This window comes from Plasmodium inui (genome assembly GCF_000524495.1).
Source record: "Plasmodium inui San Antonio 1 unplaced genomic scaffold supercont1.1, whole genome shotgun sequence".
NCBI lineage: Eukaryota > Apicomplexa > Aconoidasida > Haemosporida > Plasmodiidae > Plasmodium > Plasmodium inui.
Window position 1 is genome coordinate 1,417,362 of NW_008481835.1, and position 23,997 is coordinate 1,441,358.

General features: G+C 42.1%; 5 protein-coding genes across 5 annotated transcripts; 3 read left to right on the forward strand and 2 right to left on the reverse strand.

The window, feature by feature from the left end:
* Window positions 1-1,448: 1,448 nt before the first annotated feature.
* Window positions 1,449-2,660, forward strand: C922_00325 (pyruvate dehydrogenase E1 component subunit beta; the record flags this gene model as incomplete). Its single annotated transcript, XM_008815942.1, has 1 exon — window positions 1,449-2,660. One exon carries the CDS (start codon window positions 1,449-1,451, stop codon window positions 2,658-2,660), a length of 1,212 nt encoding a protein of 403 aa, XP_008814164.1.
* A 1,399-nt stretch (window positions 2,661-4,059) lies between these two features.
* C922_00326 (hypothetical protein) lies at window positions 4,060-7,548 on the reverse strand (the record flags this gene model as incomplete). The annotated part of the gene is made up of 1 exon (XM_008815943.1): window positions 4,060-7,548. The coding sequence occupies one exon, from the start codon at window positions 7,546-7,548 to the stop codon at window positions 4,060-4,062; it is 3,489 nt and encodes a 1,162-aa protein (XP_008814165.1).
* Window positions 7,549-10,402: 2,854 nt separating this feature from the next.
* C922_00327 (leucyl aminopeptidase) lies at window positions 10,403-12,025 on the forward strand (the record flags this gene model as incomplete). The annotated part of the gene is made up of 1 exon (XM_008815944.1): window positions 10,403-12,025. The coding sequence occupies one exon, from the start codon at window positions 10,403-10,405 to the stop codon at window positions 12,023-12,025; it is 1,623 nt and encodes a 540-aa protein (XP_008814166.1).
* A 1,433-nt stretch (window positions 12,026-13,458) lies between these two features.
* Window positions 13,459-15,877, forward strand: C922_00328 (hypothetical protein; the record flags this gene model as incomplete). The annotated part of the gene is made up of 2 exons (XM_008815945.1): window positions 13,459-14,856; window positions 15,110-15,877. The coding sequence occupies 2 exons, from the start codon at window positions 13,459-13,461 to the stop codon at window positions 15,875-15,877; spliced, it is 2,166 nt and encodes a 721-aa protein (XP_008814167.1).
* Window positions 15,878-18,800: 2,923 nt separating this feature from the next.
* Window positions 18,801-22,145, reverse strand: C922_00329 (hypothetical protein; the record flags this gene model as incomplete). Its single annotated transcript, XM_008815946.1, has 2 exons — window positions 18,801-19,364; window positions 21,123-22,145. The coding sequence occupies 2 exons, from the start codon at window positions 22,143-22,145 to the stop codon at window positions 18,801-18,803; spliced, it is 1,587 nt and encodes a 528-aa protein (XP_008814168.1).
* Between the last annotated feature and the right edge of the window lie 1,852 nt (window positions 22,146-23,997).

A 23,997-nucleotide genomic window follows, 5' to 3' on the forward strand; every position in this document is an offset into this window, starting at 1 on the left:
AATGTCCCCTGCCAACCGTGTCTCCTCCTGTTTAGGAAGCCGATTTTTTCACTCCATTGCGAAAGAACAGCGCACTAAGGTGAAGCAAAATGACACACCAGAGTGGCCCTTTCGAATGCCATTTATCATATGGACGCCTCTGTTACATGGTGAGATAGTATGAGGCGACCTTTCACGAAGTCATATTTTTTCTGTTTCACGAATTGGTAACTTCTTCCCAAAATGGCGTCTTTGCCAATCCACGGAAAGGGCGCAAAATGGAAGAGAAGTGGGAATATATTTTCTCTACATGTTAAGTGTCCCTTTAGGTAGTTACCGTCAAGGGATAGAGGAGAAACTTAAGGATTTCGTGTTCTTCGAAGATATTTTTGTTCCATTTCGGTGGCAACGAAGGGTAAATGGGACCCCAAAAGTGTTGTGCATAAAAGAAGAGGGCTTCCTTCGGTGTGACCCTTTTTTCCTTGCTGATGAAACATGTAAAAGGGGAGTTGTGCAGAGATTCGCCCCATCACTGCAGGTCCCACTGGGGGGGCTGTAAATTTGGGCAGAAGTTTTATTGGCCAATTCTGTCTGTCAATTTAGTGGCTCCATTTTGTGGGCCATTTGTAGTACTGAAGCTCTGCACCAGATTAGTAGACGTATAAACCTTTTCACATTGTTGTTTATTCTCCAAGTGGAAAATACGCGCAGGGCCATTTGCAAATAGTTGCGTGCACCTATAGTGTAACAAAAAAAGGGGGAAAAAAAAAATATATATAGATTACAACATTTGTTAAACCCTTTTTTTTTTTTCCTTTTTTTTCTGTGTATCCCCTGCGTAGCTGCAACCTTAGGTCGCCCACAAATACTTAGCCGATTAGAAAACAAAAGAATGAAAGAGGGAAAAAAAATAAGTAGCTTCTTGGTAGTAACTCACTGGAATGTAACTCAAAAGGCACGCTATTTGTTCTCCCCTGTCATTGGGGAAATACGTGAAAGCGGCATGCACAGGGGAAGATTTGTTCAGGGACAAACCATACAATGATGAGGCATATTTTGGTAAAATGTTTTTTTTTTTATTTATTTTTTTTTTCTTTTCCTTTTCTTCATGTGCCACCTTGCGATAACTAAAAATCGACGAAGAGTACCATTTCGTGTTTGCCCTCTTGTGAGATGCGTCATGTTGGGTGTTAATTCAATGCGGATATTGTTGTAGATCTGTGTAGATATATATTTTTTTTTTTTTTTTACATAGCACATTGAGGGTTTCACTGCCTACTTTGCTTTATGCATCGAAATAAGGAGTTCGCCGTCTGGTTCATCAGTGAGGTGATCGTGAATAGGTGTATGCACGTGGAAGGGCCCGCACACCACTATGTACGTAGGTGTGCAGAGGTTCACCTGGGAGAGCAGAGCATATCAGCGCTGCGCAGGCGACTTTTCGCAACTGATTAGTGCAAAGAAGAATAATGTACAAGGTGGCGATATTTTTCCTTTGGCTTGGAATCTGCGTGACCTGGTCGAGCCAAAGCAGGAAGGAACCCACAAAACTGCTAAACTTCATCGGAAGGAAAAACAACCCACCACGAGGGAAAAGAACTAACATCAAGGGGTACCTGAGCACAAACAAGACAATCCCAGCGGGAAAGGAAGACAACCTAGTGACAATAAACGAAGGGAACTACAAAAATGAACTGAAAAACGTTAAGGTAAAGAGAAACATAAGTGAAGCGCTACATATGGCCACATACGAAGAAATGAAAAGAGACAAAAGTGTGTACGTGTTGGGAGAAGATGTTGGCTTGTATGGAGGATCATACAAGGTAACAAAAAACTTAGCCCACTTTTTTGGCTTCGCCAGAGTGTTGGACACACCAATATGTGAGAATTCATTCATGGGGTTAGGCATTGGATCGTGCATAAATGGATTGAGGCCCATAGTGGAAGGAATGAATCTGTCATTTCTAATTTTAGCCTTTAACCAGATTTCTAATAATGCATGCATGATGCGATATATGTGTGATGGTCAGTTTAACATTCCTATTGTCATTAGAGGACCAGGAGGGATAGGAAAGCAGTTGGGACCAGAACACTCACAGAGAATTGAATCCTATCTGATGAGTGTCCCAGGGATTAAAATTGTGTCTTGCTCTACTCCATTCAATGCTAGAGGGTTATTAAAATCGGCCATACGAGACAACAACCCTGTTTTGTTCTTGGAGCATGTGTTACTATATAATATCGAGGAGGAGATACCACTCCTACCATACACCTTACCGATCGATAGGGCTGAAGTAGTAAGAAGAGGAAACCATTTGACCATTTTATGTTACGGGGTTACTCGCCATATCGCATTGGAGGCTGCAAAAGAACTAACTAATATTAACATACACGTTGAGGTAATCGATTTGATCTCATTAAAACCGTTCGATTTGGAAACAATTGGGATTTCTTTAAAGAAGACAAGGAAGTGTTTAATTCTGGATGAGTCCGCTGGGTTTGGGGGCATTGGTGCTGAGCTCTACGCCCAGGTAGTTGAGAAATTTTCCTCCTTCTTAGAGAGGCGCCCCGTCCGTTTGTGCACAAAAGATGTCCCTATAGCGTACTCGAGCAGGTTCGAGGACGCCTGCATTGTTAAGAAGGAGGACGTCGTGTACATGGCCACCTACATGCACGCATAGAGGGGGGAGCGGCCGCCGACTGAAAAAAGCAGAGGCCCGCGTGAGCAGTGCCTTTTTATATGTGCATGCACGCGTCCGTGTGTGCATGTTCCCAGATGGGCAGCCATTTTTAAGCTCCCCTCGCTGCCCTTCTCCAATGAGAAAACCCGTTTGACACAGAAAAACACTGCCACAGTGGCACTGCTGTAAAAGCGCATTCATAAGTACATTACCAATGTGGACCATAACGGGAGGGGTGCCCCTCAGCTTCGTGCAAAACCGCAGCTCAAAAAACGCAGAATAACCAATAGAACAGAAAAAAAAAATTAAACAAAAACCTGTTGATGTCTCATAAGGAGCAAATTTCATTTGACTTTCCCCAGGTAAGCGGGGAAAAAATGAAACCTTATAAAAGCTTAGGCGTATGCGGGGTATAAATACACACACAGCCGCTTAAAAGAAAAATAAAAAAAAGAAGGAAAAAACGCGAGGTTAATACTTAAAAACAAATCGAGGAACAAAAACAAGGTGTAAAAAATTGGGACAAAATTTTAATGAAATGTTAAAAACGCAATGCATGGGGGGAAGGGCAGACAGTGCTTTTACCATTCCTCAAGTCAAATTGAGAAGCCATGTGACATTTCTTCCCCCATCAACGTTACAGTAGGTTGCTACAAATGGAGTCGGTCAGCACAGCATGGTGTGTATGCCTCCACGCAAAGGGACCATCTTCCCCCTGAACCATTCGTAAATTCGCTATTCACAATTTCATCATTTTGTCGTACCCTTCTATCCAACTGAAGGAATGTTCAAATGGTACAACACCGTTCTCCTGTCTTCTATCAAATCAACCATCGCGCATTTTTCGCTTCCCACTCGTGGGTAGAACAATGGAACGCAAATTTCTGCAAACACTTTTTCACGAAGCCAATGCGCTAGTCGTGGTCTCGGTTGGTGGTTCCTCCTTGGTGTGTGTAATCATCATGGTAAGTTTTAAGAAGGCATTTGTTCCTTCGTGGGACCAATCATGTGCAGGCATAAAAGAGTATGCATCCGCATGTATTCTCAGATTATGTGTATGCCTCAACCGTCTCCCTCTACAGAATAACACCTTCATCCGCTTACGTAAGCCTTCTGAACAACTCCACGGCGGGACCTCTCCCTAGATGGGAAAACACCGCCCCAGATGTCACCTCTTCTTGTCAGCACGGCAGAAAATATTCACCGGAAATTAGTTCGGATTAAAAGGGTATTAAAAAAAAAAGGCTCTTGGGGGTCTTCAAAATTGCACGCATACGCCTTGGGGAAATCTTCTCGATAGTATGTTCTTCTAGTGTACAAGTCGGAAATGTCCCCTATAGGAAGCCAGTTGACTGCTTATTAGCCGCCTATCTCCCGCCAACCTGCCGCGCATACCCCTTCAGATATACCTCTTCGCGTGGTGCACAACCAGGGGCCACCCCACGGCCATGCGCGAGAGGTAATTCTGGTCGGTGTGCTCCCGGGGGTTTAAAATAAAAATGGGAAAGTGTGCGCCCGGGAGAGGCCACTGTTTCTGGCTCATCGTCTCGAGCATGCCATCGCTCACCGTGTCGAACATCCCGTCGCTCGTCTTCGCCACGTAGAGTGGCATTATATTAAAGGTGAAATTATCATACAGGAGAGAAAAGTAGAGCACGTTACCCCGGGGTCTAAAAACGTACAACACGCAGCACCACATAATCAACTCGAAGGCGTACTCGATCAGGATGACAGTCCCCGTTAAAAAATTAAACATGGCTTTTAGCAAGTGCAGTAAAATTTCTAAGCTGAAGAAGCTAACAATGATGAGGAGGTACATTCTATACATGCTCAATTTTATTCTGAGTGACTCTTCCCAGGAATCCATCATTCGTACACTTCTGACAAAGGACAGCTTCAATTTTAGAAAATTCTGAATCGATATGGTGTTGACAACAAGGACTAGGAGCAAACTGACATTGATAAAGATCAATATGGGAGTATCATTAATGACATTTAGCTGGTTAAAAGAGGTTAAAATGTATATGCTGCTAATAAGTAGGGTTAGGGATAGGCTATCCCTTCTGCTAAATTTGCCCCTTGTTATCATGTACCCTTTACTTATAAGAATGAGGTTGCCATAAAAGATGGTGTTGAACATGGTGTTCAGAGCCATATATGACAAAATAGTATACTCCACATAGCGTCTATTCTTGTAGGGGAACTGAATCATGCAGAAAAGTAACAGCATGATGTAGGATGCGAGTCGAATGATCGACGGAGACAACATGAGTCTATACAACGGGTTCAACATCTGTCTCCATACATTCTTCACATACACAATGTACACCACATTTAGTAATAACCAGGCCGGTATGAAGAAGAGAATCAACGCCCATTTTATCGTGTTAAATTTGTTACAGCCCTTGTCATACACTTTTGGGGGAGGTACGTCATCAATGTACACGGAGAAGTTGTTTCCTTCCTCCATGTATTTCTTCATATTTTCTATTATGGCCCTTTCTGTGTCTGTCATGTCTTCTCTGTTTTTTTTACTTCTAGTGTGCGGTCTGCTATACAGGTCTGAGTTAGCGCTCACCTCGAAAATGTACTTCTGGTTGTTGTAGTTGATCAGGTAGTAGTGGTACCCGCCGTCCGATCTGGCGTACGTGCTGACTATGTATTCCCTGCGATGAGTCATGTTACCTCTCTTTGCGTGGTTAGGGAAGTCACTGGTTTCGCTGACGTTGCTGAAGTTAGCGACGTTTCTCGCGTTACTGGTGTTACTGGCATTGCTCACGTTGATGGCGTCGTTTGCTCTGCTTCTGCGTGGCTCCCACGCCTTATCGACGTGCAGCCCCTGCGTGGGGTCATCTTCCCTTCCCGTGGATCCCCTCCGACTTTCCCCTTCACCTTTTAACTTCCCACTCTGGTACAGACCCCTGTACACCTGAAACAAGCGAAATAGCCAGCGGTTAAAACAGTGAAATCCTTTCATGTGGGCCAAATGGGCATACAACCGCAAGAAATGGGGCTCCCTCCCTTTTGTCGCTACACTTCCGTGTGAATGACCCACTTTTTGGTTATCCTCCTCATTGCATTTTTTTGCCCCCCTTGGCAATTCTGTCTCTCTCTCCTGCATATACTTATGGTGCTCATTTACGAGGCACGTCCTCCCTACCGGGTTCATCACATGCAAGAATTCCCTCCGCTTGTTGACCTCACCATCAGGATGCACGACTACTTTGCATGTTTTTAAAAAGAGATTCTTTAAATATTCCATACAGTTGTCTCCATAGTTATAGTAGCAAATATCTTCCTTCCAATGCAGATGATCTGCATTGGGGGAAATGTATCCATCGATCTGTTCGTACTGTTTGGCGTGATTGCCCTCCTCAGGGGTGTCCATAAAACTTCGCATATATACAGGCACCTTCAGGGGGACAAAATATTCTGTGAAGTTTAGCAGTTGAGCCTTTTCTTCCTCGACCACGTAGGAGACGACCAGATATGAGGTTTCTTTTTTTAAATGATCCAAGATGACAATGGCCTTTTTGTTAATAAAGGATATGCCCCCTTTATGGCTATATTTTTTCTGCCCACTTTTTTCACTCATGCTGATTTTCCCGTAATGCTGTTCCAGAAAGGGGGTGAAGCGGCTCCTCTTTGCCTTCCCCTCGGGGTGGCCAGGATATCCCGCATCTTCTCCCACCTTGACCAATCCGTTGGAATGATATTTGTACTGAATGTATTTATTTAACATGTTTAAGAAGGCGACGTTGCGCAGCAGCTTCTTCTTTATGGTATAGACGTAATGCATTTCTGCAGGGATGTGCACATCATCTTTATCTTCATCTTGTTTTAGGTAAGAATTATTCCCTGTTCTGTGAGTATTTGCCATCCCATCGGACTTGTTTTCCTTCCCCCTTTTCCTATGCTTCTTCTTCTTCTTTTTCCGGTTGATCCCTTTGGACTGATTGAATATATCGTTTCGATGTCTACGGGAGGGGTGATACAACACAATATGTTCTCCTACTTGAACGTTTTCGCTTCTCTTGGATGCAATCCCTTCTGTGCAGCCGGAAAAATATGTCTCTGATTTGTTTATAACATGAGGGGATCTTCTGCGCAAGTTCTTCCTGAGGAGTCCTTTCAGAAATGGGTAAATCTCGTATTCGTAAATTTCTTGGATCAGGTTCAGGTCGCTATTTTGGCACAGCTCGTTAGAAGGGGAAAGTGCGACCTCTGAGCTGTCCTTACTCCACGCATTGCTACTGTTACTGATTTGCCTGTCCAGCTTATGGTCATCAGAATCCTCTCTACACATAAGAATCCGCTTTCCACCAAAGGTGTAAGCATCGGGGAAACCAAAATGGATAGTTTCAAATCCATTCCCAATGTTGGAACTACCGGGGAGGCACCAACGGAACATCTGACTCAGGCGCTGAGAAAATTTTAACCCCATTGCAGCACACCTGTTCTGGAACAGTTCGCTTCGCGTTCCTTCCCCGTGGGTAGCGATACAGTTTCTACGACTTCCCTGAGGATAATCCTCTACGTAATTGTGTACGCTGTGCTTTTCATAATTATTTTCACAATCCTGCTCGTGATTTGCACCGCTACTGAGTCCGCAATTTTTATAAGACACTACTTTATCGGACTGGAATAGCACTTTTCGGCTTCTCTTCCTTTCCTTCTGTGCGAGCCCCAATTCAGATGGGGAGTCATCACTTCTGACGTCCACATATTCGTAAAAGAGGTGGAAATCGGGGAAAGCCTGAATGTATTTATTTTCGGAAACCCCAAATGGAAAGGCATCACACGGCAGGAGGTAAAACGAGGAGTTGTTAAAAACGACAGATATTGCGAACAGACAAGTGGACATGTAGAAAGACACCAGCGCTTTCATTTTCTTTGAGCGTTTCCCGTGTCGGTCTTATATTTTGGGAGAGTTTTTCTGGTGGGGGAGTACATGGAGGGCGGGGGGATGCATCCCTCCTCTCTGGGCGTATGCTTTGGATTACGTCGCCCAGGTTCTGCGGTCCAGTTTCCGTCTTCGAGGGGTATCCTCTCTTCACTTTTTCAACTCTGCGTTTTCTTCTTTTGCATTTTTTGCAAAAATGAGGGACAAAGCTTCGATGCGCCCATTTGAGACAGGTGACCGAATTGTCTGCTTACAAACGAACAATGAAACGACAAAAAAAAGAAAAAGGAGGAATAGCCGTGCCATACACGAAAAGAGACAAACGCGCATGTAGACATGTAAAAAGAAAAAAAAAAGAAATATATTTTCCCCCTTGAGGAATTTAAAAAAACTGCAGAGTGAACAGATAAGTAGGAATTAACCTACGATAGGGCTCATAATGTACATCCCTTACACGAATGACAAAATGTGAGCATATTTTAAGGAAAAAAAAAAAAATAAATTCAGAGGGGGACAGAAGGCGGTTAATAAGCATACAAATAACAAATCTGCGAACAGGAAAAAGGGTTAAGGAAAAAAAGCTCGATGCATGTTCTGCAACAAAAGCTTTGTACAAAAGCAACGGGATGAATATTTTCCCACTTACACAAAATCATATGTTGAAAACGCCTGGCATAACACAAAATGGGTCAGTGTCCAGCTGCATTAAATGCGCAGGAGGGGGGGAGTGGACAAAGGAAAAAAAAAAAAAAAATATGTCCATCCATTAAGCTGCCCCTTTGCAAAAAGCGGAAAAGTTTGTTACATACTTGTCCTGCGAGACATGTGCATGTTTGCAATAGTTTATTACACGATAATTTTTATAAAAATGGCATGATGATGCCAAGCGAGAAGAACCAACGGTCGAGCAAAAAAATGAACTGGCCAGCCATGCAGCTAAGAGGCAAAGGATGCCATATAGCAATGCAACAAAATTGAACGATGTGACGATGTGGCAAGGCATCCAACGTAATCAAATGAGTAGAAACACAACGGAAGGAGAAATTCCCTACATTCTAAAGGGAAAAACGCAAAAAGAGGCCTAAAAGAAAAAAAAAAAAACAGCCACAATTTTGCAGTAATATCAAACAACCCTTTCGCAAAAGCGCAATTTTTAAATCGTAAAAAGGGAAGTTTCTGGTTCAAATGAAATATACCAAAAATGAAAAAAAAATAAAAAGAACAAAAACAATGAAAATATCAGATAGAGTAAAAAAAATATATATATAAATCTCTTCAATGTCGTTATTTAAAAAATAAAAAAATGGCACAGATTAGAACTAAACGAATTGTTCACCAGAAAAAAAAAAAAAAAACACCGACGGGGGCAGCGCATCGAGGCAAATTTGAAAAAAGCGGGGAAAGCGGAAGAAGAAAAAAATCGAAAAATCGCAAAAAAGAAAAAACAAAAAACAAGAAACCGAAAATCGGAAAAAACGAAGAAGCAAAAAATGCTAAAAAACAGAATATACACCCACTTCGCCCAAACCTCGCAAAATCCAGCAGTGTTGTCATTTTTTGCACAGGTGCGCCCAGTACGTGCACCTATATTTATATATCCCTATGTATATATACGTATATATATACATGCACATCTCAATACGCGATGAACAATGGTATACCCTACATATACTGGGCGCGTCTGATGGGGGGCTAAAGGGAAGCATAAAAAAAAGTGCTCTTGCTATGGGTGGAAGCCAATGCATGTAGCCATTCGTACACGCATAATAATGATAGGTACAACGCACATGGGCAATATATGCGTTCATCTTATATATGCAATTATGTAGGTATCCTGCGAAGCTACACTGGCAATAGGCAGGAATACTTACGTCCCTGCTAGGTATGTAAGATTGCTCTCTCTTATGCACTGCCAAGTACTCCCCTTAAGGAACGATGGCCTGTGTGCACCCTCCCCCCTACAACAGCGCAGCCGATATTTGTATGAAAAATACGCATTTGTTTCAAAGTTGGCCTCTTTTTGGAACGCTCTCATCAGCAAGGGTCTCCGCTCCCAGAGGAAGCCCCCTCATGGAGGGTGGGCGCAAAACGAGAGGGGATACGCACTGCCTCATGAGCATATACACGCGTTCGCCGTCCCTCGCATACCTTGACATGGCTTCTCGCACCTCACCTACCTTATCCCCGGCAAGTGCTTAGGCAAGAAATGATGCAACGTGGGGGGGGGCCGCGGCCAAGTGCCACGAAAAAATTAAAAAATTAAAAATGCAACAATTAAGCAGCTAAAAGGTTAAAAGGTTAAATGTTGAAAGCTTGAGAAAGAAAACTCAGCCGAACAAAATAGGATTATATTTTAAAGTACGTTACTACGAAACATAACAACACTTTGCAGAACGCACAAAAACGCCGCACGTGCAGTTTCTACACTCTGATCTACGCTCTACAAAAGAAAGAGTCAACATTCTCGCATGATCGGCAGAAAAAGGCATACGCATTTTGCACGCGCGAATATATTCTTAAAGGTACAGGAACGAACAGTTGTAGAGGAATTTTTCCTCTTTCCGCGCTTCAAGCCACGCGACAACAATGCGCGCCTTGGCGAGTCTACAGCTTTTCAATGCCTCTTTTAACATTATCGCCACCAATAAAAAACAGCTATTGGAATATCCCCAAAAGGAGCTTCCGAACAGGAGTAACACAATTTGGAGAGAGCAAAAAAAATCGCATTTTCCATTTGCATTGGCATCCACTTTGTAAAAGTGCCAGTGGTGATAGAAGCCCCCCATTTTTTCAGAGCCAAACATTTAGTAGCATTAGCAACAGAAAGGAGATTCGGAAAATGGCGACCCTAGTGCCGCAGGTAGTGTCCCTGGACCCAACGACCATCCCCATAGATTATCACACCCCCATAGATGACCTGAACATAGAGGTAAAAGATATCAACAAGGAAGCTTGTCCCGCGGATGAGGGTCTGATCGTATTTCTCCTCAACAGCGCCCCGAAGAATAGCAGCAGCGGTGGTAGCGGCGATAATGGCGTAAGTGGCGGATCGATCAAAATAAACTCTAACGTGAACGATAAGACGATTAATGAATTTTTAAAACAAGGAAATATGGAAAACTTCTCAGGAAAGATAGGAACCAGTAAAAGCTTCTACATCGCCAATGACAAGAAGAAGTATGTCAGCCTTGCGTACGTCGGATGTGGTCCTGCGAAAGAAGAAACAGAACTAGAAATTAGGAAAATAACATACGCACTAGCGACCATGCTGCTTGATAACAAATACAAAAAGGTTTCCATCGTATTTGAGATAAAAATCCAAGAGAACCTATTTAGGTTTTTCCTGGAGCATTTATTTTACGAATACGTCACGGATGAAAGATTCAAGTCTTCTGATAAGAGTAGCAACACAGATTATATGAAAAGCTTATCATTGCACATTGCCAATGCTGATATGTATAAGGGACAGATAGACAAAGCGCGTGTGTATTTTTATGGTACCTACTACGCAGCACAACTGATAGCAGCTCCATCGAACTATTGCAACCCAGTTTCTTTGTCCAACGCAGCTGTTGAGTTAGCCAAGAAGGTAAAGCTCGAGTGCAAAATTTTAGATGTCAAGGAAATAGAGGAACTTAAAATGGGCTCATTTCTTTCCGTCGGAAAGGGAAGTATGTATCCAAATAAATTCATCCATCTGACGTATAAAGGGGCACAGAAGGGAGATAACCAAAATAAGAGAAAAAAAATTGCACTCGTAGGAAAAGGAATAACCTTCGATTCAGGAGGATATAATCTGAAAGCTGCTCCAGGATCCATGATAGATCTGATGAAGTTTGACATGAGTGGTTGTGCAGCTGTGTTGGGATGTGCCTACTGTATAGGTACCATGAGGCCGGAAAATGTAGAGGTTCACTTCCTAAGTGCAGTGTGTGAAAATATGATTTCGAAAAATTCATATCGCCCTGGTGACATCATCACAGCCTCCAATGGGAAGACTATAGAAGTTGGTAACACCGATGCAGAGGGAAGACTAACATTAGCTGATGCTTTAGTGTATGCAGAAAAGTTGAGCGTCGATTACATAGTCGACATTGCCACCTTAACAGGAGCTATGCTGTACTCTCTAGGCACCAGTTATGCTGGCGTTTTTGGAAACAACGATCAGTTAATAAATAAAATCTTAAATTCGTCCAAGACGTCCAATGAACCCGCCTGGTGGTTACCCATGATTAATGAATACAGATCCTCCCTAAATTCAAAGTATGCTGACCTGAATAATATCTCTTCCAGTGTAAAAGCTGGCTCCGTTGTGGCTTCCCTATTTCTGAAGGAGTTTATTCAGAATACGCCATGGGCCCATATAGATATTGCCGGAGTGTCTTGGAACTTCAAGGCGAGAAAGCCCAAAGGATTTGGCGTCCGCCTGCTAACTGAGTTCGTCCTCAACGATGCGCTCTAAGGGGTAAAGCGATATGGTAGCGATATGGTAGCGAAGTGGAAGCGATGTGGTAGAGACGTGGCAGAGACGTGGCTGCGATGTGGTAAAGAAGAAGAGTCATCAACATTCTGCAGCCATTCACCCCCCAGCACAGACAGGCAGACAGACACACTCCCGAGACTAATCTACCACGTGTAAGCTTTCCCTCCAATTCGCCTCTCCACGGGAGGATGTCCACCCACCTGCTCCCACGCGTCCGTAGAGCACCAGTTAGCAATTTCGCGGATGTATCTTTCTGCCTATATAAGTATTCATTTTTTCCAACTAGCTTGTGATTTACCATTCACTTCTTACGACATGTCTTAGTTTTTTCTCTCGAGTTGTACGTGTTCCTTTTTTTTTTGCCAGCCCCCGTGCTGCGCGAGTGCGTGCCAGTACATTCTCCCTGTCCACGTGAGCAAACCAAAGATTAGAAACTTTTCTCCAAGTGAGTTATACCTAGATAGCGATCCAACACGAAATTGAAAATGGTGAAGTTGATGTGGAGTTAGGGGTTCGCCAATGAACTGATGTGCGTCATGCGCAATAGCATCGTTCAGAAGAAGGACTTGCTGACTTTCTTTTTTGTATTCACTTAGTGGTGTGTTGGACCTGTAACAGATCGCGTGATGTTAGGCATAAAGGACTGTCCGAATTGAAAACACTGTTAATGAATGAGTTTCCACTGCTGTATAGACGGGTCACCTTTTCGTGTGTCCCCCTCTTTTTGTTTAGAGCAAGCACGTAGGCAGTTTGCTCGCGCTGTTTCTCCCCTTCCGCGCGGGGAAACCCCAACAGGCACGTACCAGAATGCTTCGATGCTGCTTCTGCTCATTTTAACCAACTAGACGTTAACATTAGGGCTGCACAAAAGGGGGATAAAACAAAATAAAATAGAATAAAATAGAATGAAATAAAATAAAGTATAATAAAATAAAATATTTTTGAAGTTATACCCCCCTAGGGGTGTACGTACAGAAAAGTGCCCATCACACAAATGTACCTGCACACGTATGTTGTGAAGTAAAGTGTGCACTGCTGCTGGGACGGAGGGAAACCTAGGAAGCACTTAAGCTGCACGTTACTTCTTCGGAAGGAAGAATAAATCACAACTCAGGGGTAGTAAAAAGGGGTAACTAAGTTACACACATTGAGGGTGCCATCCGCAGGGGAGATGTGTCCATATGGAGAATTATTTATTTCTATTTAAAAAATTTTTTTTTTCTTTCTTTCTCGTTTGTCCTAACCGCTGTTTAACGATTTAGGAAATGTGAATATCTGCATGCGGTGGAGAAGAGCCATCAGAAAAGAAAACTCTACTCTGCATTTTCACTGTCTGAGGTAGAGGGGGGGCAGATGGGGAGTGCCTTCCTCATTGCATGTCTTTACAAAAGGTAGGAAAAGAAAACAAAAAAATGAACCATATCGATGTGTGCACAAAGTACCGTCTTAGAAAGACCGATCTATGTGGAGGCTATTCCATATCGCCAAAAAGAAGTGACGCAGATGGTGAAAAAAACTGCACTGGACGTAGAAGGGCGAACCGTCATGGGGATGGAAGCAGAAGTGGGTCAGCTTTCAAAAAAAAAGGATTAGATGGAAAGAAAAAAAAAAACTCCTTTCCCCCAGTCGGAACACTTCTCAATAGTTCTATGCTGGACAAAGGAATTGAAACAATTTGGAATTCTCTAAACAGGGATGAAGACAATTCCGTGGATTTGTTCAACATCGATGTTTATTCATCTTTGACAGAAAGGGGAAAAGGAAAATTTCAAAAAGTTATTTTACCGTACCTGTTAGACAACGCGCAGAAAGTGGATGCACTAAAAAATCCTTTATTTGAAGATGAGGCTAATCCACGTGGTGAATTCCACTTTAAGAATGTGTGCCAGGTGAAGAGAGTAGCTAACGAGAATGACCTGTGCTTGCTGGCTCAATGGGAAGGGGGAAGTAGGCTGGAGATGAAGAATCCACCCCCCGAAATGTTGATTATATCGAGAAAGGCCTTTTTTAACATAATACAGAGGGAATGCTTTGCTAAAGATCGACTAGAACGTAAGAGTGATGTGCTACTCAGGACGGTCCTACAAATGTGGAAATATAAGGAGGTGTTCTTTTCCAATAAAGGGGAGAATGCTCTTCTGGGAGGGGACATTTCAGAGGGGTATTTTACCCTTCCCGATTGGAAGAAGTGGAACGAGCCAAGATGCAAAACGGGAGGATCTCCCCTGTTAAGGGAAGACTACCATGTGATGGAAAACGAAAATGTTCTCAATGATGTCATACACGAGAGCATAATGCTCTTGTCAAAAAATAGTGGACGGAGGCGTATCACAGTGGACCCACAAAACAGGGACCTATCAAAGGGAACAATTAAGAGGAGAAAATTCACTCAGATGGGGCGTTTCAGAAGGGAAAAGAAATGCGTCGACCCGATGACAATATTGAAGGCGTTCCTAAAAAAGGACGCCATCGGGGTAGGGCACAACGACGCGCTAATAGAATTGCGTGAATGCACGTTTCAGCCGAATGTTCGCAGGTTTGTGGAAGCCGAAGTGGACCGCGCGGCATGGGAAAAAGCAAACAAGAGGGGGGGGAAAAGGGAGATACACATCAAAGCGGGTATCGACGCAGACGTTGATGCAAAAGCCGAGCGAGAGGATCTGTTCAAACGGGCAGGTGGTCACATAACAAGCGATGTGCACAAACGGCTGCTGGAAGAGTCCTCAGAGAAGCATGAGAATCGAGGGATGGAAGATGAGAGTGTCGTGAAGTATCTGCAAATGTGTTGTCTGTCCTACGGGGTTGACATGGTAAGAGAAAAGAAAAAAAAAAAGACTATAGAAATGGAGGACGAATGGACATACAAATTAGAGAACTATTCTTGTGGAGAATATAACTTTACTGTTTTGTTAAAACCGTCAAATGGGTTCACGTATCTAACGTGCGTCCTCATAATAATTGGGCTTCGCAGAATGTACCTTTGTTTGTGACGCCGTCGAAGTGGCGCACTTAAGTCAAACATTGTAAAAATGGTCTCCCCCTTCTCATTTTCCCTTTGCACAGGAAAAAGAGTCCAAACAGAGTACATATAGGCGTCACGATACCGCACGGCAACCAACGCACAGGGAGAGCAGGAAGATATCGCGAAGCAGGACACCAAAGATGAGTAGTTACACTTTGGACGGAAGCATGATAGGTGCACGAAAAAATGCTAATAGTAGAACTCCTAATGGGAAAAGTGCATGGGCTGATGGACTCCGCGGAGGCTACATAAGTAATTACTTTAACTTCTCACCTGTGGATAAAAATAATGCACTGTGGGGGTTGCCCTCTTGCAAACCCGATTACAGTAGCGACATACGATTGCATGGCAGAAGGCTAAAAACGAAAGTTGTACCTAATGTGGACTTATCGAACGAGATGCTTCGTTCACCCTTTTCGAATGCAAATTTTCTTGCCGAAGGGGGGGAGAATCCTCCTCCCGGGGGGTCGCTCTTTCGAAGTGGTAATCCCAAGGTTGATAATCCCAGGAACAAAATTGACGGCAATAGGACCATCAACCGTGGTGGGACAAAAAAACCACCATCCTCGGCTAGTCAACCTTTTCTTTCGCTTCACAACAGTGGACTGACAACTGCAAAATGGGAATCTCAAAATGTGAGAGCTGAGATGACCAACCAGCTGGGCGGAAAAATAACTGGAAGGTGTTCTTCATTTGGGCCAAGTGACCCTCCGAAGGTCATTGCAGTGAAGTGGGAAAAGTCACTGGACGATATAGAGAAAGAGCTGTTCTGCTTGCCCCAGTCGGTCCGCTTCGTACAGATTCGTTAAAAAGGGGGGTGGAACGGCCAATGCATTCAACAGCCTCATGCCGAAGCGGTTAAAATGAAGCAGTTAAGATAAGGCACAAATGGGCTCTACCCATTTCGACTCCATAGCATACAAGAAAAGAAAATCTTTTACAAAAGCAACAAACAAAATTTCACATCCCTCAAGTGAAGGTTCAACAACCGCTTTTGGGAGGTTTCACCAAAATGTACTTTGTTTTTATTTTTTTCCCGTGTGTCAACCGATTGGGTGCTGCGGAAATTATAAAGCATTTCCCTCCCACGCCGGAAAAGGCGCCCATATCAGCAGGGAATAACGAAATGCCTTGACTGTAAACATGTGTAATTTTAAACGTGCCAATTCCAAATGGCTCACCGCAATATGTGCACGGTAAAGAAAGTTCAGGTGTCCTTTGCGATGGCGCATAAGTAGAACCTAATCGCTTAACCCTTCAGTGGTAGAAAAATTTACTACACTGGGGTTGGTGTGAATTTATGAGGCCCTTACTCCTCTGTATCGGACTTAGTACTAAAACATAAACGCACTGATTCACATATGTACATTTTGTGATGACTTTTTGTGCCGGCTTAGAAGCAGGCGTGGGCGGGATCGATGGGTTGGTTGTTATTACATTATGATACTGAACGTATTAAAAGAGAGGTGCCATGTAAAAAGAAGGCAAAATAAGCGTATCTAGGAGGCTTCTCATATGGTACAATAATAATAGGTTGAAAAAAGTACATAACGTACATTTGTAAAAAATTATTCCCTATTGTAATGTGCCCCAATTAGTTCAGTTTAGCCTTGTATTCATTATCAGCGAAGGGATGTTGGCGACTAAAAGAGCAGAGGGAAAAAACACCCTTTGATAAAGAAAAAAAAATAGGAATGATATGAGTTCAACTGTAATTTATATTTTTAACCAATTATATAATAGGGATATATATTTTATATAGTGAAGCTCCAAAGCTGTAAAATTGACTTATATTCGTATAATTAGTAAAATAGAAAACGCCTGTAACTACACCCCTAAAGAAATTGTTAAGATAAAAATACATGAGCATTAAAAAAAGTGAGCACTTTAGCAAAAATTTGACCCCAAATGAATTGAGCCCCCCGACAGCTAAATTATATAATGACACAATAAGGTCAGTAAAAAGGAGATGTAAAAAGTTGATTAGTTATAATTGTTACGCGCCTGAAAGGCCCGACAAAAATTTGTGGTATACGCATTTAGTGTACCTACTACACGGCAATCTTTAGTAAAAGGCGAAAGATTGATACGTTATGTAGTAAGTACATACCCCAAACGCTTATATCTTTGGATTCGCAGCCACTATGTAAGTTTTTCAATACTGAAAGTGTACCTCTTGCATTTGGTAAATCATCTAGCTCTTTTTTTCGCCAAAATGGGAAGAAGAAAAAAAAGCAATCTCTTTATTTTAAGAAGTATATGCATTAAGAACATTCCACCTTGTAAGTATCTATTATGATGAATTTTTTCCTTTAAAATTGTGTTTTTCCTTAAAACTGCGTTTTTCCTCAATATTGTGATTTTTTTTAAGCGGAGCCTCTTTTCCAAAGTAGCTAGCCAAAAGTGGGGTAGGAATTGAGATTCTGCGCCCTTCGCGCTGACGCAGCTTAGGGCTAAAAATGGGAGAAAAAAAAATACTCATAAGGATAAGAAAAGCATTACACCTCCCTTTACGATAAGAAGCAAGTAAACGCAAAGGGATGTTACTCATTTGTATAAGCGAAAAAAAAAAAAAAAAACATCACAATATGTAGTACACCATTCCAATGTCGCACATACGAAATGCAGTGTGGTATTAAAATAAGGGACATATGGGCTGTCTTAGTTTTGTGTGATAAAAATGGAAACACTTCAATTACCCCACTCAGTTTTCCATTTGACTTATCCGAACGGTTCCAGTTCTACTCTGTTCGCATATCCCAGGAGAACTCTTTTTGTGCGGGTCTTTCTTGTTTCCCCCTGCGTGCCTCAGTGTTCTTCCTCTTCCATCCCAGCATAACAGCCATAGCAACTATAGGAGCATGATTGTTACGATTTCTCTACTGTCCAAATAGACAGGCATCAATTAGTGAAGGGCATCCACTTGGACACCTTCTTGCCGACAAAATTCCGCAGTGTTTCCTTAAAAAAGATGTGGACAATTTCCTCGCGAGTTGCATTAGGTGGGCATAATAAATGCCACTGGGGTACGGTGCGACGCAATGCGATGCAAAGTGAAGAATAACAAATTTTGTCTGTTGCTGCGCGTACTTCCTAGTGGCACATGCAACTACATAAGCATACACGCGTGAACACGTACAAATTATACACGTGCAAACGTGTGCAATGCTTGTGCGTATACGCATGCAAATGTGTATAGGAATTTTTATTCGTTTGTTCATCCATGCAGGGAAGCCCATATGCAATTTTGCCCAGTCATGCAATAGACACATAACACATAAAGTGGTACGTTTTAAAAGGATTCCAAAAAAAAAAAAAAAAAAAACTTCCAACCTGTTGGCTCATTTCGCTAATTTACAGTGTTTTAAAAATGTATTATTATCGAAACGTATATGAAAGGTGAACTACAGATGATGCAAGAAGCTAGCGCGTTTCTTGATGTGCAATTACTTATATATAAGCCTTCGCATGCCATATTTTAAATGTTGCAGCTGCCACAGGCCCATAAAAAATAGGCTACATGGCGATGCACATATATGTGGACATATATAAGCGCTATGTGCACACATATTGTGCACACATCCACATGGGAACAATGCTATAACCACAGCAGAGCAAATTTCACACCGCTTTAACAATGGTAAATTTTTTAATAAAACTTCCTATCTTTTTTTTTTTTCTTAAAGAATAAATATTAACCATTTTGCACAGGGCGGAAGGAAAAAAAAAAATTTAGTAATATCTGTTGCTTCCCTTTAGTGGAATGTTATTTACATTGTGTGATGAACGACCATATCCGTAGTAGGGATTTCTCCTTGGGGTGTTAACGGCTGTGTAGGATATTTTCTCCAGCTGTGGAGGTACGGGTTGTTCCGATTCTCTTAGTATTTTAACTAGATCTCTAGCTAGTCTATACTTATCGGATGTTAAAAAAGTGAAGGAAGCTCCGTGGGCTCCTGCTCGACCTGTTCTTCCAATTCGGTGTACATAATCTTCAATTTGATTAGGGAAATCAAAATTAACAACATATTTTACATCCTTTATATCTAGTCCTCTAGAAGCTACATCCGTTGCAATCAGAATGGGACTCTTTCCTGTTTTGAAATCATTCAGAACCCACCTTCTCTCATCCTGTTTCTTATCTCCATGTATACATAAGGCAGGCACACCGTCTAGCCTCAGGGCCTTGGTGATGAAATCTGCATTTTTCTTCGTTTCCACAAAGACGATGATTCTGTCGTTGTCTCGGAATATTCTCTGAAGCAGCAACTTCAGGTTTGCTATCTTTTCATGTTCCTAAAATGGGGGAAAGAGGCGCGAGGATTAGAACATAAGGGGGTCGGATAAATACGCGAAGATAGCGAGGTACAAATGTTGGATGTGTGTGTAGGCGTAGACATACAGGGGCATGTACATACATGCAGATAAGTGTACAATTTGTGCGAGTGTATAAACGAGCGCAGGGGCAAAGCCTCACTCAAATAGGCACTCAAATACGCATTGAAACCCACTTGCGGGGACACGCCTACACCTGGGCGCCTAAACTGGTACGCGCGTCGTCACGCACATAATGCATACCACACACGTGCGCAATTGCATCATAAGGATCATATTTTTGCTTCACCTCTATTTACAGTTAAATAAGGGCCCAGCAAGAATATGATAACTAACCTCATTGCAAATTTAAAGTGATAGGACTTCGCATAAAAAGAGGAGGGGGAAAAGGGGAAAAACGGAGAAACAAAAAAAAAAAAAATAAAAATAAAGAAATAACATATTCTTTGTTACCATTTCTTTTTTCTTTCTTTTTTTTTTTCTCCCTTTTTTTCCCTTTTCCTTCCTCCCTTTTATTTCCCATTTTTCGACAATCTTGCCTCCTTTCTTCTTGAAAATTTTAGTACTCATCCACATGTATGTCATATACGGCGCTTACCTACCTTTTCTCATCGTAGCGCCTGCCACTAGGTACTCCTCTTGTGGGAGTTTCGCAAACTAATGACACAACAGGTGCGCGCTTAGTAGACGGTAGGAGGCCAAATATGTTGTCGCCCCCAAAAAAGCAGACACCAAATGGACAAGCCCGCAGCAAGAAGGGGGGGTACCACACTCTTCACAAATGGCATACATGCGGACAACTACAAATATTCCGACAAAGGAAGGGCTCGCAAGATTGTCAAAATAATCGAAAGTACTTTCCAGTCGAAAGGAAAGCTCCTCTCTTTTGCTTTTATCACTTGTAAATTTGCAATGAACTGCTAATTCTCTCCTTAATAATAGCAATTCCGCCGTATGTGGGCGGCGGCACGTGTAGAATGGGGGTACACGGTGGCACGCAAAATGGAGCGAACAATGAAACGAAAAAACGGAACAAAAAAATGCAGCGGAAAAATGCATTCCAAGGGATGAACGCACCAACATAGAATACATCACCCCAGTGCAGGCCCGCGGACGGCTCAGCACAGTCATGTGGAGGGGAATGCACAACGTGAATGTGTTACGCAGAATGATCCTCAAAGGGGTCATATCTTCCCCACACATGTAGGAGCGTACACTTATGTATATACAAATTTATGCACATACAAGCCGCGTAAGGAGACATCAAATTACACGAAACAATCACGCATTTGTACACGACAGGTACATGGCGCGGTTCACGAAACGGGAGGAACAAAAACAAAGCGGACGTCCCTCAAATTTGCAAACACAGGTATAAGCAGCTCGTAGAGGGACATTTCCGCGTGCATGAATTCTTCTGGCGTAACAGGAGGAAGGAGGAGGGAATAACCCTAACATCAACTTCCCTCGTTGCCAACTGGCACAACGGAGAAAACAACACTGCAAAGAAAAAATGGAACACATAAAAGACAAACATTCGACAAAAAAAAAACAAAGAAAAAACAAAAAAAAACAAAACAAAATTGAAACAAAGGATGAATGGGGGAAACATCATAAAAAACGAGTAGCACATTGCATCGCAGCGGCCATACTCTACACTACGCACAACTATGATGACAGCAAGAAGGGGAAGAAATATCGAATGCACAAATTAATTACCTCAATCAGATAAATTTCTTGTTTAATTCTACGGCACGCAGTTAACGTCAGAGAACCAACATTAACATGTATAGGTTGTTGTTTACACAAATCTCTCGCTAAGCATTGCACTTCCTTTGGCCAAGTAGCTGACCACATTAATGTTTGTCTGTCAGGTCTAATTTGCTCAACAATTTTTCGAATTTGTATTTCGAACCCCATATCTAACATTTTATCTGCTTCGTCCAAAACTAAATAGGTAACTCTCATTAGGTTGGTAACATTCTGTTCCAATAAATCGATTAGTCGACCTGGACATGCAATTAGAATGTGAACCCCTTGTTTGAGGGCATAAATTTGACCACTCTTTGGAACACCTCCATAAGCACAGGTATTCCTTATTTTGGATTCTAAAGAGAATTTGATACATTCTTGTCTGATCTGTTCAGCTAACTCTCTCGTGGGAGCCATCACTAAAACGACTGGGCCATCTCCATACTTTAAACTTGGTTGAGCTAAAATGTGAACAAATGCGGGTAAAATAAAAGCTAATGTTTTTCCACTTCCTGTTTCAGCCTTTCCAATCATATCCTTTCCGGAAAGTGCTATCGGCCAACCTTGTATTTGAATAGGAGTCGGAGTAACAATGTTGTTATTTTTAAGCGATTTTAAAACATAGTCTGGGAAGCCAATTTTGCTAATAGATTCTACTGGATTGGGAACTCCCTCTCCTTCCAGAATGGTAATTCTGTGTTTGTCACGAATATCTTTCACTTCCTTCGCTGTTAAGTTACTTATATCCTCATGCTCTTTATAGAAGTTCTTCTCAAATGGAACTAGCTTAATATTTGTCCAATCGATTTGCATTAAATTTTTGCCTAGGGTACTTGAGCCGTGACTATTATGATTGGACATACCCCCGTGACCTGAGTAATCTCCGTAATTGGGCCTGAATTGCCCATAGGCCGCCGCTTGGTAGTTCGCATACGGGTTGTTGTAGTCCGGGAAGTTGCCGTATCGATTGTAGTTGTTGAAGCCTCTCATTTTGGGGGAGATACTGGATTGGAGTGCTGCTCAGTGGGATACAGATAACAGTTTTGACTGGGTAAGGGGCCTACTTTGATAGTTCGGTTATAGGGCCTCTCTTGTTGACGCGTGTATGGAAAATATGTATACAGATACACATTCACGAGGAGTGCAGGAGTACAGGGACCTGTGTGCAACTCGCTGCGCTTGGGCGATTAGAAACTTTTGCTTTGCGAACCTTCGCCTGGAAAGACTGAGCCTTCGGTTATACACACCTTGGAGCTTTACTGGGAAACGCCTGCGTCAATTTAACGCGGTTCAATTTTTCTCGTTTTTAGGAGGGTAGCTCAAATAGCCTTTTTGCTGCTCTATATATTTCGATTCCGTGAATTTGCACACTATTGCAAATTGTGTTACGCATTCGGGTTCGTATGAATATGTATCGTGGGAGCATCTAGTTACTCGCACGCCTTGGTATATGTAAGTGCGTGTGCATAAATGCGCACTGCGAGAGGAGAAGGTATAATCCCCCGGTGACTTTCTGGCGAACGTGCGCAGAGTGATGTTTGCCTAAGCGTCCTAACGTGAGTGGCATGAATAGGTACATATATATGTATGTACATATATATATATTTATACGTAGCCTCTTCACACAAGCAGCTTTTCCTTAGGAAACCGATTTGTTATGTAAGTTAAGCACCCATTGCCCTTGTACAGTAAGGTGTCAAGGGTTGGCAATGCGCGCCTTGGGGGGGAGAAGATAACGCATTACTCGCATAAACGTTGACTTCAATTTTGCAAATGAAGTGGCCAAAGGGGGAATAAGCGATTGGCTAAATCGGCGAGCGGCTGAAGGATAAAATAACACAGAGAGATGCATAAATGTTGCAGGCGTTTCAAAAAAAAAAAAAAAAAATTCGCCCTCATTTATGTCGACATGAACAAGAGCGATACACGAATTGGTGAAACATTTTATGGCTGGCAAAAAATATGGCTCATTTTACCATAAGGTGGCCACAAACATGGGCACGAATATGTAATTGCCATGTATGCTATATAAATATATTCACATATTTACATGCGGTACATGTTTGCATTTTATACATATGCGAGGGGATAAGGGCAAAAAAAGAAAAAGGCTCTCTCGCTTAAAACTGCATTAGTTTGAGTGGGAATAAAAATGCAGTATGACTGTAGAACGCTAAAATGAAAACTTTAACGAACTGCGCGAGAAGTTTGGAAAATGGTCACGCAAAAAATTGAGAGAAGCTATAGGATAATTTTTACGAAAGTGAAAAGGGTTAACGAAACGAAAATTATATAAAAAATGTAAAAAGTGGGAAATGCATAGGAAGAAACTATATTTCCTTATGAATACCTTTTCTTTTGCTGATACGACGAACACGTTTAATTTGCGTAAAAAAAATGCATAAATTGTTATATATTTCGTACTGGCAAAAAAAAAATACGCTATTGAGAAAGGGGAAAGCCCCCCTCGAATTTTTTCCTTTATTTATAATTATAATAAGCGGTATCTATGCATTATTGCATGTAATGCTCCGTACATGCAATACAGCTGCGGGTTTGAGACCAATCTTTTGCTTTTTCTGGCTACTTAAAATTCAGAGGTGAATAAACGCGTCGCTTCAAGTAGTATGCCTTCTGCACGCATATGGCCATGTGAGAAGTATGCGGTGCGTGATAGCTATCTACGACTATGCATTATATATACATATATATAAATGTATATAATATTATATATTTAATATGTATCTACATTCAGATGTACAGACTTATGCCTACACTGTAAATCAAACGGCAATGAGGAACAAAGCGTATCGGCTTGAGTAAGTATTTTTTTTTACGTGAA